The 17,113-nt window shown below is 44.6% G+C and overlaps 1 protein-coding gene across 7 annotated transcripts in view; it reads left to right on the forward strand.

Moving 5' to 3' along the window:
- Positions 1-14,622, forward strand: part of AFF1 (AF4/FMR2 family member 1) — a 124,665-nt gene extending 110,043 nt beyond the window's left edge. For all 7 annotated transcript variants that reach the window (XM_030025812.2, XM_030025856.2, XM_030025838.2 and 4 more), the window contains 7 exons: positions 187-250; positions 1,076-1,212; positions 2,415-2,486; positions 3,111-3,204; positions 3,307-3,350; positions 4,751-4,980; positions 7,765-14,622. In XM_030025812.2, the coding sequence (XP_029881672.1) occupies positions 187-250; positions 1,076-1,212; positions 2,415-2,486; positions 3,111-3,204; positions 3,307-3,350; positions 4,751-4,980; positions 7,765-7,886 (763 nt within the window). In that variant the 3' untranslated portion in view covers positions 7,887-14,622. The remainder of the gene's footprint in view (positions 1-186; positions 251-1,075; positions 1,213-2,414; positions 2,487-3,110; positions 3,205-3,306; positions 3,351-4,750; positions 4,981-7,764) is intronic.
- The last annotated feature ends 2,491 nt before the right edge of the window (positions 14,623-17,113 follow it).

Below are 17,113 nucleotides of genomic sequence, written 5' to 3' on the forward strand. Positions count from 1 at the left end.
TATTTCTGAACATGCAGACCACATTCATTTAGTGACTATCATAATTGTAATGTGTGTTTGATAAAGCTGTAACAAGCTTACCAAAACAGGATGTTTGGACTCATAGCATCCTGTAGATAAGAAGGTAAAATTTATCCTACTCTTCTTCTCTGTTTTCTGTTTTTTCTCTTTCTGTCCCCAATACAGGCAGTATCCGATGGAATACTACATAGAAGAGGCCAAGAGGCTGAAGCACAAAGCTGATGCAATGGTAAGTCTTGGCCCTGTGCTAGAAATGTTAACCAGCTCTTCCATTCAGACCTGATACTTGCATGCATGTGAATAAGATTCGCTGGCTAATGTTACTTCCATACTCCATACATGGAGTATGTTCAAGTCGTATGTGGGGAGGCTGTCTTTATTTGCCAAATGTTCAGGCATTTCCCTTTGTTATAAACACATCTAGAGAATGTGCCTAGAGAATAGGATTCAGAACTGATGTTGTCTGAGGTTAGCAGGCCTGTTTGCTTTGCAGAGCTATCACAAAGTCCTTGGAAGATAGTTTTAGGACAGTTTACTCTGAAACGTCAGGATCCTGTGTTGTTGGTGAACAAGACTTGGAAGTGCCCTTTGCAGATGTAACTGGCTTTCTCCACTATGTGCAGTTTAACAGTGTGCATGAATGAACCTATTTTTTTGCTAATTATGGCTCAGTCAGATAATGTATATTTGCTACTTGCCGTTTACCTGTGAAAATGAAGTGAGGGAATACTGCAATGGGAAGGCCCCATCTGCCTCTCACAAGGCAGGCCCCCAAGACGAGACAATAATATCCAAAAAATGAGAAGGTAATAAATTACTTAAGGAAAACGTTGAGCAAGAGGAAGAGATACGAATAGCCAGAGCCCACAAAGCTGATGACTGGGACCACATTAGCGGTTCTGCTGAGAATCCTTTAATTATCATCTGGAGGCCTGACTTGCATCTTTTTCTTTCTTCAAATCCTGCCTAACTAGGGGAAAAAAAAGGAATTCAGGTATACTTGAGAGAAGTAGTTTTTGTCTTAGTCTAAAAATGAGAATTTTCTTCCCAATAGACCGACAAGACTGGAAAGGCCTTTCAGTACTTAGATGCTGCCCTTTCCTTCATTGAGTATGGGATTGCCTTGGAATCGGATGCACCAGCACCAAAATCAGCTTACAGCATATTCAGTGACACCATAGATCTCATCAAGTAAGTGGTTTTCAAAGCATGATGGTTAGGCAGCATGTTTGGAGGGGAAGGGTTAGTTGCATTGCTTGTTTGCAACTGTGGCAGCTCTGGATTCCCACCATGGAGCAGAGTTTGGGCTGCTGTACAAGCATGAGACAGTCCATCCAGAGGCACCAGAGACAAATGCTTTGAAATGTGTTTCAGCATTGCTTATCAGAAGAAGCAGGCACCATGTCCTCCTCAGCATTTGAGCCTTGCAGTTGAGGTACACCAGAGGACACTGGTTCAGATAATTGAGGACATGAAGGAGTTTTTACTTTATCCAGAACTGAAGTTGCTTTTGCATGTAAGCTCAATAGTATTTCAGTTAAAAAAATCAAAGCAACAATATAGCACGTGGAAGAGCAGTTTGTGCCCCAAAGGTCTTGCAGCTTGATTGAAGGCAGATTTTACTGGTTTCTCCCATGTGTCTTTGTACCAGTGCACTTTATTGGGGTTTCTTTTAGCAATGTTCCCTGTTTAGTTTCACAGCCATAGTAGATGTATGTAGATAGTAGACAGTATGACATATACAGGCAGTGCAATCCAAGGAACTATGTACTGGATAGAAGAGAGACAGGTATCAGTTTATTCATATTGAAATTACAGGTTATGTGAGTTTTCGAGAGCTGATTTGACTTCTTGCCTTAGAGCTGAAAGAGCTGTCAGGGGTTTTTTTGTGGTAGACTTCAAACTGTTTAAATTACATTGCTTTTTGTTCTTGATGGACTGCATTTCCAAGATGCTACTGTTGCTTTGTTTTCAAAAAGGAGGTTTGCTTATTTGTTCTTTGCCAAAAGAAACATTTCCACTGAGATGTCTGTCTTGTCCAGAAACACTTGAATTAGTGTTGTAGTCAGTGGTGGGGGCACCTCTTCTGGGCCTCAGGCCTGTACATGGCCCACAGCGGGGCATCTACTTGTAGGGATGTTGCCCATTAATCAGTGTAAGAGGAGAGCGAGTCACATAAGGGGCCACATCTGTTCCTGCTCCGTGGAAAACAAGGCGTTTTGAGACAGTCCTCTGCTCAAGATCATACAAAGCACTTGGTGCCAGGACTAAGAACTCAGGGCAGGTTTCCTGACTTTTGGACCAGTGTTTGAGATAACAGCATGCACTGGTTTTTCATAAACAGTGGGACTTCAGGGCCCTGATGACTGACAAGATTCTGTTTGTTTCCTTAGATTCATCATGACATTGAAATCCTTTACGGACTCCTCAGCATCTTCACAAGAAAAAATCTTTGCCGTGTTATGGTGCGTAACTGTTGTTCTGCGCCTTCATATTCTGTTTTTAGACTTGATAGAGTGAAGGACCCATTACTTTCAGGGGCGAAAGAATGAGTTAAATGGGAATTAGAGTTCTGCAAGGAAAAAAACGCACAATATAAAAACCAGAATGAACAGGAACATCTCTAAAGCGAGCTGGGATATCACAAGGGACCACACGTGGAAGGCACAGGCTCAAAAATTTGATCTGCTGGTAACTTGAGAGCACATAAGGGCTTTCACCTAAGGTGAAAGAATGCAATTTGCCTGTCCGTGTTTGAGCTGCGTAACTGAAGCTGTAGCTGAACGTAGCTGAGGCACTTCTGGACAGAGGCTTAGTCAGCCTGTGGCACCTATAAGAGGTTGGGCACCTGTTTTATGTAAAAGACCAGACATGGCCCTTCCTTGTTTGGTTGTTTTGGTCCGTCCCCCCCCCTCCTTGTGATTTTTTCACAGACTTTTTCTTTAAGATGAGCAGAAGGAGAAATTCTGAGCTTTCTTGACTTCGCAATACAGCTGATGTGTGCCTGCCTCCATCCCACAAGGCTGATGACTGCTGAGCAGGCAGCAGTGAGCGTGAACACTTATGCTTGGTTGTGTTTTTGTTCACAGCATGCGCTGCCAGTCCATTCTGCACATGGCAATGTTTCGTTACAAAAAAGACACTGCAATAAAGTATTCCAGGATCCTGAATGACCACTTCAAGGTAGGGCATGCGTATTACTAAGCTGCCAGCTGGATGGCTGCAGTAGTTACTGATGTTGACTGAATAGCCCAAACCTAACAAGAGTTCTGTTCCTTACTGCAGAGTTCTTCCAGAGTAACACAAGCACCTTCTCCATGTGTTGCAAGGTAAGATTTAAAAATATATATGTTGTGATGTGTCTATAAGGGTGTGAGTGAAAACAGTATCCAGAGTATTTGAGTTGCAAGCTGCGTTTGAGTGCCTCACCACTCGCTCTTTCTTACCACCTGAAATCATACTGTTAGGGGGCATGAGTAGGCTTCTGCTCTCTCTTTCCTGTCTTTTCTCATTGGAAAGGGTTTGGTTTTTTTTTTTGAGGTCCAGAGTTACTGCGTATCAGGCAGAGCAGTTCTCCACCAGAGAAACAGGTCAGAGGAGCAAGGAAGGTAGCATCACTATGCTATTTCAGAGCCCCTGTTGTTGTCATCTTTGTTCTGTTCTGTCGCTCTCATTTAGAGATCGTTTCAGACTTAACAGGGTACCATCCCCATCTCCCTGGCCACTGTCCAGTAGGATTATGCCTTCACCCTGTGGTAGCATAACTTTGAGGTGATACTTTAATATTTTTCTCTTTACCTCAGTCACCAATTAAGAAAAAGAAACTCATTTTCTAATTTGTGAGTTATTGAGCATTTTGTCCTTTCTATGTATCTGCAGCAGTGTTGCTGCATATGTGGCAGCAAAAGTAAAAGGCAAGATGTCACATAACAGTGTTTGACCCAATGCCCAGCAGGCTGGTGCTGTGTTTTAATGACAATGAGTAAGAGTTTTTCTGTATACTGTGGTAATTGCATTTGGCAGATAGCTATCCAGCTCCACGTCTGTCCCTTTTAAACTCTGCAGTTGAGAGAAGGTTGTTTGGTCTTCAGTAGTGATGCTGAAATTCCAGTTATTTTTCTGCCACCTTGGACAGTGTAGGTTATTGGGAATTAAATGGTCTCCCAAGAGCAGTGGTGGAAGCTCTCTCATACCAGTGACTAAAATTAGGTTGGTTGAAGTGGTGGGGGTGAAGCTATGTGATGAAGCCAGCCTGTGTCTGGAAGGCGGGCAGCTGACTGCATTTAGCTTCCCTAGGTCTATAAATAAGTGTGTGTAGGCTGACCTGGCTGCTTTGACTAGCTGTCAGAAAGCTCTAGCTTCCGTAGGTGGGGAGCTTCAGCATGCCTGAAATGGAAGTCTTTAGCAAAAAACACTTAGAGAATCTGGTGAAGGCTTGCACAAGGAGGTGTAGATTTTGGAAGGTGGATGGGTGGCCCTTTCTGATGTCGGGTCCCACATTTTCTTTTGTCAAGAGAAGTCCTTAGAGTCGCAAATCACTTCAAAAACTTTGGCCTTGCACTCAAAGGACAATTACCTGTTATGTAGCTGAACGCATCTCGGTTTTTAACACTCCACTCTATGCTGCAGGCCTAGATGATACTGGATAGCTCCTGGCATAAGGCAGTCTTGTGGCAAGACTTTCAACTCTGAAATGAAATGTTTGTGGTGGTGTTTCTTTCTCCTGCAGAAGCACAGGCATGCCTTCTCCTCTTTCTCCAATGCCCTCTCCTGCCAGTTCTGTGAGTTCTCAGCCAGGATCGAATGCTAGCAACTGCAGTGGCAACAGCATTGGCTCTTCAGTCACTGTCCCTTATAATATCCCAAGCATCACCTCTTCCTACGTCAACATTACTTCCTATATCCTCTATGCGTATGATATTTGGGAACGGGCTGATGCACTGGTCAGGAAGAATAAGGGTAAGTTTTTGCCCTCTGGCTTTTCTGTCTTATGTGTTGTGTTTATGTGTATGTACTTGCTTAAATCCTAACACTCAGTGTAGCAAACACCATACCTAAAGAACAAAGCAGTAAAAATGTTGAAATAGACAGCTATGGCTTATTGGCAGGTTATTGGCAGAGATACTTGATGGTGATATAATGATGAGTGTTCCAATTAAAAGGTTGGCATCCTCAAATGTCTAAGAGCTAAGGGATGAGGGTATCAAGTGCAGGAAACCAGCCAACTCGCTCCATGGTAACACAAGAAGCATAAGCGTTTTTCTTCTGTTTGTTTTTCCCTTTGGGGCGCTTAGCTTTTCTGAATTGGTCCATTTTCTTTAAAAACAGCTTTTTGGCCTGTAGCCTTGTGTTTTAGTTTGTTTGTCAAACTTCCAGGTATTTTTGTCTTGAAAACGGTGAAGCTGGCTTCTCTCCATAACAGAGAAGCTGAGCAGCACTTCAGTTGGAGTCCTTGCTGGGCATGTGACCAGTATTTGCCAAGCAGCATTTCCTAAAATTGCTCCTACTTTTTTTTATTTTACAGTTTTGTTGTTAAAAATGTTGTATTGTCCGGTGGTACAAGCAGTGGTGAATAAGCAAAAGCCCTAGAGCGGGTGCAGTTCAGTCTGTAACCTCCCATCTCATGTGGCATTTGCAGTGTCGTTTTCCATAAAACACAAAGTTTTGTGAGCTACTGTGGGCAAAGGGATGTGTTGCCGTGATCCATTGGCAAACTTGTGAAAGAAAATAAACACGATGTGGCTGGCTGAATTGTTGGAAGGCTTAAAAATACTCACACTAATGAGGCAGTTGCTGAAATTTAAAAGGCTTTGCAAGTCACCTTTGAATAAAGTAACTCCAGTTGTTGGCTGTCCTCTGAGCAAATCTGTGCTCGCAGCAGCAATTAATGTGTAGTATTTTGGATTATAGCCTCAAAAGGCTGATAAAAGACTGTCACATAGAAGGAGCAGTGGATGCTGCTGGTAAGCCAGAGGAATGAGTCATGGAGGAAAACCTGTGGGAGGGCAGCCTGAGCACAATCTTGCATCAATCAAGACTAAATTCAAAACCTGCTATGTGTTGCTGTTTTGATGTAGGGGAATGATGACCGGGGTAGTAAATACTCCTAAGGGAGTAGATCTGTGCAGAACAGTAAATACTCATGTAGGCTTAGCAGTTGTTGTCACTGTTCAGGATGGTGGAGGAATTTCAGAACTGGAACTTGTTGATATTCAGTGTAATGTACAGATGCTAAGAGGTACAGAGAGTGAGTACCTAAAACTAAAAAAAAGGCCATATCCTTGATTCTTTTGTGCAATTCATAGGGCATAAGAAGAAGAGGAAAGAGCAGTGGTCTTCAGCTATCGAGTTCCCTTAAACAGGGAAGTCATAAGTTAGTGGAAGGCAGTTAGTTGTAACTGATGTCCAAGTCACTTGTACAGAGCTGAAGTGCTTTCTGGCGGGTCCGCAACCAGGTGCTTCCAGCGCAGGACACAGCTCCTCACTGTAATGCAGAGCAGCACTGTGGATCATGAGGCTGTAACAGGTTGTCTTCCGGCCTCTGATTTCCCACAGCAAGGACAAGCTGAGGTTGCACGTGTGCATGTGAAGTCACTCTCCTTTCACAAAGTACTGTGGTCACAGATCAGATTATCTTCTTGTTGCTCAGGCAGGGTGTTCGGACTCCTTGTCTCTGCTTACAGCTCTTCTGTTTCCCGTGAAGGGAATGGATACCCATTTTGTACACAAAAGGAGGAAAATCAGGGGAAATGTGTTCTCTGCTTCTGAATTGGAAAGTATTAGAATGAAAGTGTTGTGCTCTCTGCTGCTGAAGAGTTCCTTGCACAGCCAAGCAGAAATCTTCAGCCTCCAGGTTCAATCTTTGTGTGTAAAAAAGGAGAGCTGAGAACGGGCGGTTTCTGAAAAGGTACCTGGCAACATGATCAGGGCTGGAGGGACCGAGGGACTGGGACGAGCCCATGTCACTGGGAGGCAGGTCAGGCAGGAATATCTTGGAAAGGTGACTGGAAAGGAATAGGTGTTATAATTTCCCGTAATTCACTGTTACCTGCACAGATGATTGCCAGCACAGAGCAGGGCATGCAGCCTGCCGGCACCTCCCAGCAGATTCAGATATGCTGCAAGAGCCATCTCCTGCCCATGTGGGAGGAGGAGCATGGTGCCTCAAGTTGGTGGCAGGATAGGAGGACTCTGTTAAATCTGCCTGACATGCCCAGCTATAAGCAACCCAAATCTGAGCTGTATAGCCTGGCAAGCTATATAAATTTTTAAACCTGTTCAGTTGAGAAATCATGATGTCTCCAAGGTTTGAGGATGGATGAAGGAAGGGGACCAGTCTGATGACAGCTGTGTGTGCTTCCCGGCATCACTCAGAAAGACACTCAAATTTGGCCTGTTTAAAATCTGGGGGAAGCACACAGCAGTAACTGGGGTATGAACACGCAAACTTTTGCCCACCTACCATGGAGTCTCGATGTCCTTTTAAAGGCAGCACCTGGGGAGGTGGTTCAGTGCGTGTATGCATGTGTGAGTGTGATTTTCCTCTCACGTGCTGTGCCTCGTGTACTTATTACACTTCTCAGCCTTCTAATATTGCTGACCTCTCTGCATTAACAATGTTTAATGGGACTTGCCAACTGTCAGTGTGCTGCTGTTGTCACTCCTCCCTGCCCCCTAGCCTGTCAGACGTGCCTGTTGTGTGAAACCAACCAAATGTTTTCTCTCTCCCTCCCCTTTTTCCAGAGTTTTTTGCTGAACTCAGCACAGTGACGTGTGCTCTGGCACTGAACAGTAGCATGACCGAACTGGTACACTACACTAGACAGGGTTTACAGTGGCTGAGACTGGAAACAAATACGCCTTAACTGGTGCTCAAGGTGGTTAAGTACCTTGAACTTTTTTGCACTTTTGAAGCCTCAGAAACAGTCTAACTTGTTGAATCATTGGATACAAAGCACCTGCAAGGGAAAATAAATCAAGGTGGAAGGGATCTGGTTACACTGGAAAAACTTTGAACTGCGTTTTTAGGGTAGTGCTTTGCTGCCTTGAAAAAGAAGAGATGGAGGAAAGCCTCAGCGTTGATGGCACCTTCCTTTAAAACGATGAAGTGCAATGAATTGTCTGAATGGCCTAATGTATTGATGGTCTATAAACATTTCTATTACGAATAACCAGCAGGACAATAATCACACATGAAAAAGTGCCGACAAGAAGGAAATCTGCCTCCAGAGGTTATTATGCAACATCCCACAGTCTGCAACAGTTGTGTGCCCAGAAGACATGTCAGAGAAATGTTTTTTCAAGCATGGATGAAATCTTTGGTGTCTTTGTTCCTCAGATGGCAAGTAGCAACCTCATCAGCACCGAAAAGCATTATGTTACAATAAAAACAGCAAAGTGGTCTGCCTTGCCTGCTTTCCAACCTCACCCTCTTGCATTTGTCAGCCAGCTGCTGTCCTGAGAATCGGGGGAAGCCACTGCCTTCAGTGCTGCAAGTTCACTTTTTAAGTCATCGCTGCTTTGGTCCTCCTCCTTGCCATGCACTCACGCACACAGAAGCCCTTAGCACTCGAACTGTATTACTTAGGGTCTTGCTTGGTTTAAGCCTTGTAAGCCAAAAACAGTTGGGGTGGCAAAATGACCAGGTGTGGTTGGAAACAGCTCTGCCTTTCTTCTGTGGTGGAGGGACGTCACTCACACTGAGGACTCCTTGACTTGTTGCTTTTTGTCATTCTGATGAGTGGGGGTGGACAGCTGTACTGGGTCACTCTGATTGCTTGGACATGGTTCTGAGTCTGAGAGCTTACATGGGGAGGAATCACTTCTGTTTAAGGAGGGACTAAGTGGCTGAATGTGAAACATAAGACAAATTTTGGTTTTGGGTATTTGCCTGCAACCGTTGCTGGTCTCAGTGAATATCTAAGAGCAGGATTTGGTACCAAAGTAGGGCATCCTTCATGTGGGAGATAACTTGTGCTTTTTCTCAGCCAAACTACAGGATGGGCCCAGCAACTTAGAAATCTGTCAAGAGAACACAAAAGGGATAATTAACTGTTTGCAAGCATTTTTTCCTTGTCAGGAGCTGCATTTTTGAAATTGCAATTTTGCAGGTGACAGTAACAGCGAAGGCAGCATCCACGGCATTAGTGTATTCAGTAAGATGACACCCTTCTCTACCCAAAGGTTTCCTGTTGTGTGACAGCAGCGTCCTGCCGTCCTCGTATCTAATAGTGTGCCTTAGCCCTCTGGACCCCTCTCCCTATCCCAGACCCGTGGGAGTGGCGAAGAGAAGGATGGTATCCCAAAATAATTGTGCTTACAGGAAAGAATTAGCTCCCTTTTCCACATAATTTCAGGATGGAGGAACAGGTCTGCATGCGTGTAGCAGTACTCCCTTTGTAAAATACCTTCTTGTGGTTTTGAGGCTTCTGAAAATGGACAGTAAATAAATATCAGCAAAAGGTCTGCACTTCCAGAAGTAGTTTCTGTAGAAATGGCCCCTGCCACAAGGAAGCCTGGAGTCATCTTGCCTCTGGGAGGAGCTGGCAGGAGTGTGCTGTGGCCCTGCCCTCATCCCGAGCACAAGGCAGCGCAGGACTGCCAGGATCGTGGCGGCGTCTTCCTGCACCTTCAAGAGACTGTCCTTTTATGTTCACTTTATCAAAAGCCTTAGTGCATTTCAGGGATAAGTTGTCCTAGCCAATGGAAGGAAGGTCCATGTCCCCCCCCTCCCCATTTTACCTATCAAAGTTCACTTTTACTCCTCCTCCCTGGAGGAGCAACTGCTCTGAGTAAGCCAGGGACAGAGAGAGGCTCGGTGTTAACTGTTTTGTTCTCAGGAAGTGCAGCGATGGCCGGCTGGCCTGAAGGCTTGACGTGCACTTTGGAGCTTGATTCCATACTAGTGGGTCGATGCCTTATTCTGACTTTGTCTTCAAACAAAGCTATTTTTAGGATCACCAGCTGAGGAGGAGGAAGGCAGGCAGAAAGCTTTATTGAACCTGAAAACCGCTGTGCGAGTCTGTAAGAATGATAGCAAAGTGTTAGGGGGAAGCATAAGGTGAAGCAGGGACACGGGTACCCCTGGTACTTCATTTCGCATACACCCATCTCCCTCCCTGCTGCCAGGCCAGGTTCCTGTCGGAGAGCTGCTTGCTCATGGCTTGCCAGCCCCGGGGGCGACTGCCTGCCACAACCTGCGAGTCAGGGTGTGCGGCTGCCCCGCTCCTGCATCCAGCTTGGTGCAGCCTGCGGGTGCACCAGGTCCTGTCCTCGCCTGCTCTTTGGGCACTCTACTGCCCAGAGAGTGATAATCTGTTGTCCTGCTCCTAGGAAAGCTCATGCAAGGGTGCCGGGTGAGCAAAGTTGGTAAGAAGACACCCAGCGAAGGCAGATGAACTACTGGCATTTGCTTCTTTACAGTTGGGAAAAGGCAGCACGTGCTCTGCTACCGTGCAAAGGCAGTTGTGCAAGAACTGCTCCCGTTCCCCCAGGCTTTGGAGTAAATGAGATCACAGGCAGTTTGTGTTACAGGCATGTGGGGGGCTATTTGGGGGCTCTCATTTCAAAAGCGATCAGTGGAAGCCTCAGTACCAAGCTACATAGCAGGAAGCTATGTTTTGTTTCAGGTCATGGAGAAGACTGTTTAAATAATAGGAAATTTTTGAAAAGCCATCGTATTTCAACCTTGAGCCAGGTCAGAGGCCTGCAAAGGGTTAGGAAAGATGCTCATCATTTTGACTTGGGCCTGTTCAGGCCTTTAAAAAAAAACAAACAAAAAAAACGAACAAAAAAATAATAAATAAAAAAAACCAAACCAAAACATAACAGTGGAGGAAATAGCATTTGCCATTAGGAAACAAAACCATGAATCCAAGGAAAAACAGAGGTGGTGGTTGAGTCCCAGGAGGAGAGGAGGCAGCTATGGTGGCAAAGCAGAATCATTTCCATGCAATATTTATTTAGAAGAAATAATACATGTGTTGAAATTCTCAAATGTTCTATTTTTAAGATGCCATTTATTTAATAGTTGAAAACCCCACTTACATGGCGATAGAGATCTCTTCTGTAACTGAAAGTCAAAGTCTGACTGCAATGTCGTCGTTTTTGGTTTTGTCCTCTCCCCTCCCTCTTGGTTCCCATTATAAATCTGTACATCTTAAACTTATTTTGGGGATGTATGTCCCTTTTGTAAATAACTTTTTCTGCCCTGTGTGTGATGGGAGTTTCCGAGATGGTTGATTTATTCATATGGGGAAATAAACAATAAATGAAGTAGCCTATTTGTTATGAGTTGTTGCAAGAGTCCTCATGTTCTCAGCTTCTTGTAGAGAAATTGTAATTTGCCTTTTCTCTCTGAATGGTCTTAGTGTTTCCCTTCTGAATGAGGTTTAAACATGAATTTCTGTACAAGAAGTCTCTGTTTCAATTGCTCCCCTGTTTATTGCCCCTTGCCCTTTCCTTTAGGAACAAGAATGGGTGCAAATCTACATGCTCAGAGTGGCAGAAGGGTCACGACTCAAGAAATCTGCCTCCTATCCTCCCGATACAGATTCAGGGAAGGCTATGCTGGGGTCAGCCGCTGACAGCCAGCAAAGCCTGGCTCTGAGCGCTTGCTGACAGGAAAATCCCACGGGTTGGTTTCATGCAGTTGAACAAGTTAAATAAGAAAACAAGGAGACAAGGTGCAAAAATAGTAGTTGAAGCATACTGCTCCATGTTTGCCACAAAGGTGTTGCAGGGCTCGGTGGTGGGAGGAGGGTCTGCTCAGGTCTAGTTCATGGATACATTTCTAAAGTGCTGCAAGGAGGAATTCCCTTGGGTAATCCTGCAGGATTTCATGTCCCGTGATAGCTCTGCTTCTCATTGGTTGTGCAGGGTGATCTCTTTGCAATGGCCTTACACTTCTTGTTTGGGGCTTTTCCCACTTTTTGTTTTATGTCGGGCAATGTAGCTGTTCCTTGGAAGAATGATTTTTGCATCTCTCTATGCACTATTGTGATATAATTTGTGTGTATAATTCAGGTCCTTTTTGCAACAGGCATTGCACCTAAGATGTTTGCTAATAATGGATGTGGTTTTCTAATGTAGTATGTAAATTGTAGACGATACTGAAACCTGTTTTAATACCTGCTAGATATGTTGCTGTTACAGATGTTGTACATAGGAATGTACACTTTTCTGGGGTCAATGCACTTTTTCACTGCATGCTTAAAATCCCAATGGCAAAATTGGTATTGAAGTAAGAATAAAAGGAAAAAATATCTAGTTAGTAAAAAAAAAAATGAAACGTTAAACATCCCCAGATGAGCATCTGGTGGGATTTTTAGCTACAGACTAGACAGGAGGAGCTTGGTGGTGCGTTTGCTCAGGCGAGGTGGGACTGGGACTCAGTTCATTGCCATCAATTAGTCTTTCAAGTGGCATGAAACCAGGTTGGCCCCAGGCTGGTTGGAAGATGGATGGAGGGTAAGAAAAGAGCATAGGAAGATAGCTTGTGGTTGTGGCCATACATATGTGGATTAAGCATCTGTGAATTTTGTTCCGGTTTCAGTGGGGTGCGAGGCGTAGTTGGACACGAGCTATCCTGTCTGCTGGTCAGGGTGGAGCTGCTTTTCCTGGGTTACTCGGATCCTCTGTCCCTCCATTTCCTTCCCCCTCACACCCCAAAAGGCATGTTTCCCAGACTCCTTGCTTGGGGCAAAAGCAAGGAGGATTAGTTTTGGAGGTGGAGTGGAGATGGGGAGTGGAAGGAGGGATGCAGAGGAAGGAGGTGCAACATGCCAGCAGGGGAGGTCATCCAAAAGCCAGGGAGGGAAAAGGGGGAGCAGGAGGCCATAGGGCTGCAGCAGGCGTTGACCACCCTGCTCAGCTTTCTGCCTGGGGCAGCGGCCCACCCTGGGCTAAAACTGCCAAAAATATTTTGGGGTTGTTTTCCAATAATATTTTGTTGTTGTTTATTTATTTATTGAGCCTTTATTGACCAAACCTAATTTTGCAACCACATTTAATTTATTTTGAGATTTGTTATACGTTATAGATTAGCTTGCTTTCTCTCTTTGGCTTGGCTTACCCTTTTCAAAGACAAAAGTTATTTTTGGCAAAACAGCTGCATTAAAGTTGATTACAGTTTCTCAGCCCTATGCTGCTCTCCAAACACTAAAATAGCCCGTTGACAGCCTATGCTTGCTTTATATTAATTGCACTTTTAGTAACCCCTGTCACTACCTGAAACCAACAGTGTTCCTGGGCCACCATCAGCATTTCTGATCGTGTTTCCTTAAACTTTGTGTTTCTGAAATGAGGACTTGTGCATGTTGCAATGACAGCATGCGATCACTGCTGGTTTGTGATGTGTTTTGTCAAGCTACAGGGTTCCTGAAATTCCTGCTGCGTTTTTCTCCTCTCCTACTCGGTATTGCTGAGCTTAAGGTTTTCTTTGGGTCCAGTGTTTCATATCATAGCAAAATGGCGATGTTGTCCACTTCTGTTGAGCCAGCAAAACTGCATTCCAACCAATAGCTTTTTTCTGTTCTCTTTCAATATTTGAAGGCATGTACCAGCCTGTATATGGTCTGTGGCAGCTGAAAGGTATTTCTGAAAGTTGCTCCAACTTGTGCAACTTTTTGCTTGTTACACATGAGGTGCAGCAGGCTCTGAACTTGCTCATGAACTCTCCTTGCTGTTCAGAGAAGAGCTAGTTAGGATTCGGGGTCAGGCTTTTGCTTTGTCTTGTTTTTCCAGGGGTCCCTGGGAAATGGGGTTGAGCGAGATGCAATCTGGAAAGGAGGGCAGGAGCTGAAGGTTTCATGGGTGGTATTTTCTTTGCGACATGAATGCGTACGGTAGTGCTGTGGGTGCCGGTAGGGCTTGTGTCATCAGGTCTCCAGGCAGCACGTGAATTGTGGCGCACTGGTCAAACCGCTGCCTGTCTGTTCAGCTGCCAGCCACTCTGTCCTTGCATTTCTAGGTTATTTCTGTGGGATTTCTGTTTCAACTGTTATCATACAGGGTTGGGTTTTTCTCTTTTTTTCACCCTGCTTTACTCATCATTTTCGAGCGTAAATAAAATCTGCAGTTCTCAGTGAAAATGTCCTTAAAAATTAACTGTCAGGTTTCTTGAACATGGAACATCGGTCTTAAATCTGTTAAATGGTCCTCGTCCTGTGGGGAGTGACATGCTAGTCCTCCCCTCTCACAGCAGCTCTTCATGTGCTGGGACACAGGAGTGGCCTGGGCATGGGAGAGGTGCAAAGTGTTAGAGCCCCATGGAGAAATGAGGATGCCAAACCTCTTGCAAAATGGAGTCTCCAGTGGGAAAAGATGTGCAAATAAGTGAGAGGAGGAGACTGATGTGTTTGACTTCAGCACTGAATCCGCACTCAAAGGCTTCTGTGAATTAGAAGTAGCTGCCTTTTATAGTCCTTGAAAAAGACAAAAATCAGATCTGTGATACAGCTTAAAAAAAAAAAGTAAAAAAAGAAAGAAAACCTCTCCAAAGAAATTGTGCCACAGATCTTTTGTTTGTTTGTCTTCTGTACTGAGGATGAATTGCTGCACGTGTGTGTGTATATATATATAAAATTAAAATATGAATTTTGACTTGCTTGTCTTCAAGTTCTTCAGATGAAAGGGATGTTGGTCAAAATTGTAAACATGAAATGAAAAACAAGCTGCCTGGGGAGGGGGAATTTCTTGTTTTCCTGATCTGAAGCTGAGATGTCTCACCCTCCCCTGTGCTTTGCTCACACAAAGTTGCACAAAGTTGCACAAGCACAGCCACTGGGTGCAGCTTTGCTCAGAGGTGAGGGTTGATGTGGCTGTGCAATGTGCGATTGTGCCGTGCATCTTCCTTGGTAAGTGGTTGAATTTCTTGAAATATTCAACAGCACGAACTTGCCACTTTTGTCACCTCATTGCCACCTTTTGAGGGAATATATCAAAATGGTGTGTTTCAAGTTTTTTAACCTTGAAGTTTGAAATTCAGGTGTCCATCCTGATGACACTGCGATGCAGGGATTCATTTGTAAGTACTACTTCAGCAAAATATTCAAGCATGTTTCCAAATCCCGTTTATTTTGCCTGAGACTGGGGCATGTTCTACCAGGCCAAGTGTCCTCCGGAGCTCTGGATAACCTGGTACGTATGTATTTTCCTTTTTTTCCTCTCTCCTAATGACTGTATGCATAGTGGTCCAATGCTGCCTCTGTCTTTTGGTTGATAACATGAAAAAGAAAACAGAATTACTCTTCTGTTTTACCTGTTCATTTTGTCTGACAGCTTTGACCTTCTTTCAGTGAGGAAAACTTTAATTAAGGGTGGTAACTAACCTTCTGCTAAAAACCAGTCATCAGTGGGCGTGACTCAGCACCACATAGCAGCAACCCAGCTAAGGACTCCAGTAGGGCTGTGCTGTGTGTTTCTGTGGCCACAGTCTTTACAGAGCAAGGCAAGTGTATGCCCATATCAGCTTTCCTTTTTTCCTCTTGGACAGGCTCCACTGGAGGGAGTTTTGGCATGCCTTAGAGTGGTCTTGGTGCCAGGTGAAACGGGCTTCATCTGAAAGCTGAAGTGCGTGTGTGTGCAGATGTTGCAAGCAGGAAAAGAGTGCGTGGAGCAGAGGAGCTGGTCCTCGGGAGGGAGCATGGAGTTGTAGATCTTTGGTGGTAATTAGGTAAGATGGATTATTACAGTTAGCTGACCTAGGGGTGCTCCAGCAACCCACGTCGCGTAGGGAGTGATAAAAAGCAAGGAAACCAGCTGGGGGGAAGCAGAGCCAGGTGTGAGGAGCTGGGAAAGGAAAAGGTAAGAGAGAGAGAGAGAAGCATGGTGGTCTCTTGGAGGTAAAAGGAAGACCTTGGGAACCAAATGGCAGTAGTGAGAGCAGCTAGGATGTCCACTGAGGACGGGAAGAAAGAAGGGCTGTTTGGCTCTGCTTTTCCATTCCTGTCCTTTCTGTCCTGCATTGACCAAGATTTTGGCTGGGGAGCTGGTAGCTGCTCATACAAAAGAAAAGTGAGAAGCGGGAGGAGGCAGTTGCCATGTGGCATAATGCGCGATGACAACGTGACACCTAAATACAATCGTATTGGCAGCTGTAATGTGCCATTTGTTTCATCTGGCAGCCGTTCAGTTGGAGGTCTGACTAGGACTGTGTCAGAACAGTGCATGGATTTGCAATTACTTTCTCCCAGCAGCCTGTGCTGAGTTAGGTGTGCTGACTTGCACTGTCCAATTTTTTTTCTTTCTTGGAAAATGTGTGTAGGGGAAGATAATTTCCTTATGGTTCTTGGCCCAAGTTAAGTCTTACCCATCAAGCAAATGAAGACACAAAAATGTTTCTCGTTGGCTATGTAACCAGAGCCAAGCCTTGCCACCACTCCCAGAACAGCTATAGCTGCATAGTTGCCTGCTTGGAGTATTCATTTTCAGGACCATTAATTTAACGAACATCAGAGAAATTCTCCTGTGAGGCACTGCCAGGTAGCAGGGGCGCTTTAGAAGCCAGGCAGGCAGCCATAGTCATGCATGTGTTCTCTTCATCACAGCCCAGTGCACATGTGTCTTACTATCTCTGTCCGTACGGTGGCTGCTGCACCATCTAACGTAGGTTGTGTGTACTCATTAAAAGATCAAGTTACCGTTTCAGTGGAAAACTTGCGGCAGGTATGTATTTGCATGGGCTTTTTGCTTGAATTGATGGAACACAACAACGCCTGCAGACCAGACGAGTCAGATGGCAGAAATTACATAGTTCCCTGTTGACTTTTTTTTTTTTTTTTTTTGTGCTGGAACAGCTTTAAAATGAAACTGTCTGGAATCCAAGGAATTGCGTTGAAATGCTGCAAAGTGACAGAAACACCAACCATGCTGACAGCCAGGAAAGAATTACAAATACAAGTTTCATCTCCTGGCTAGGAGTGCTTTATTTGCTGCCAGTTCCAGTCAAGAGAACATGCAAAGGTTTAGAAAACAAACACAGATGTGATAAAAGCAGCCAGCAAAAAAAATTAAGTGGAGCATCTGGAATAAAGTACTTGGGTTTGCAAAACTGTGCACTGCAGCGATGCTGAAAATAGTTTTAAAAGCAGTT

The sequence above is a fragment of the Aquila chrysaetos genome, chromosome 1 (assembly GCF_900496995.4).
Source record: "Aquila chrysaetos chrysaetos chromosome 1, bAquChr1.4, whole genome shotgun sequence".
NCBI lineage: Eukaryota > Metazoa > Chordata > Aves > Accipitriformes > Accipitridae > Aquila > Aquila chrysaetos.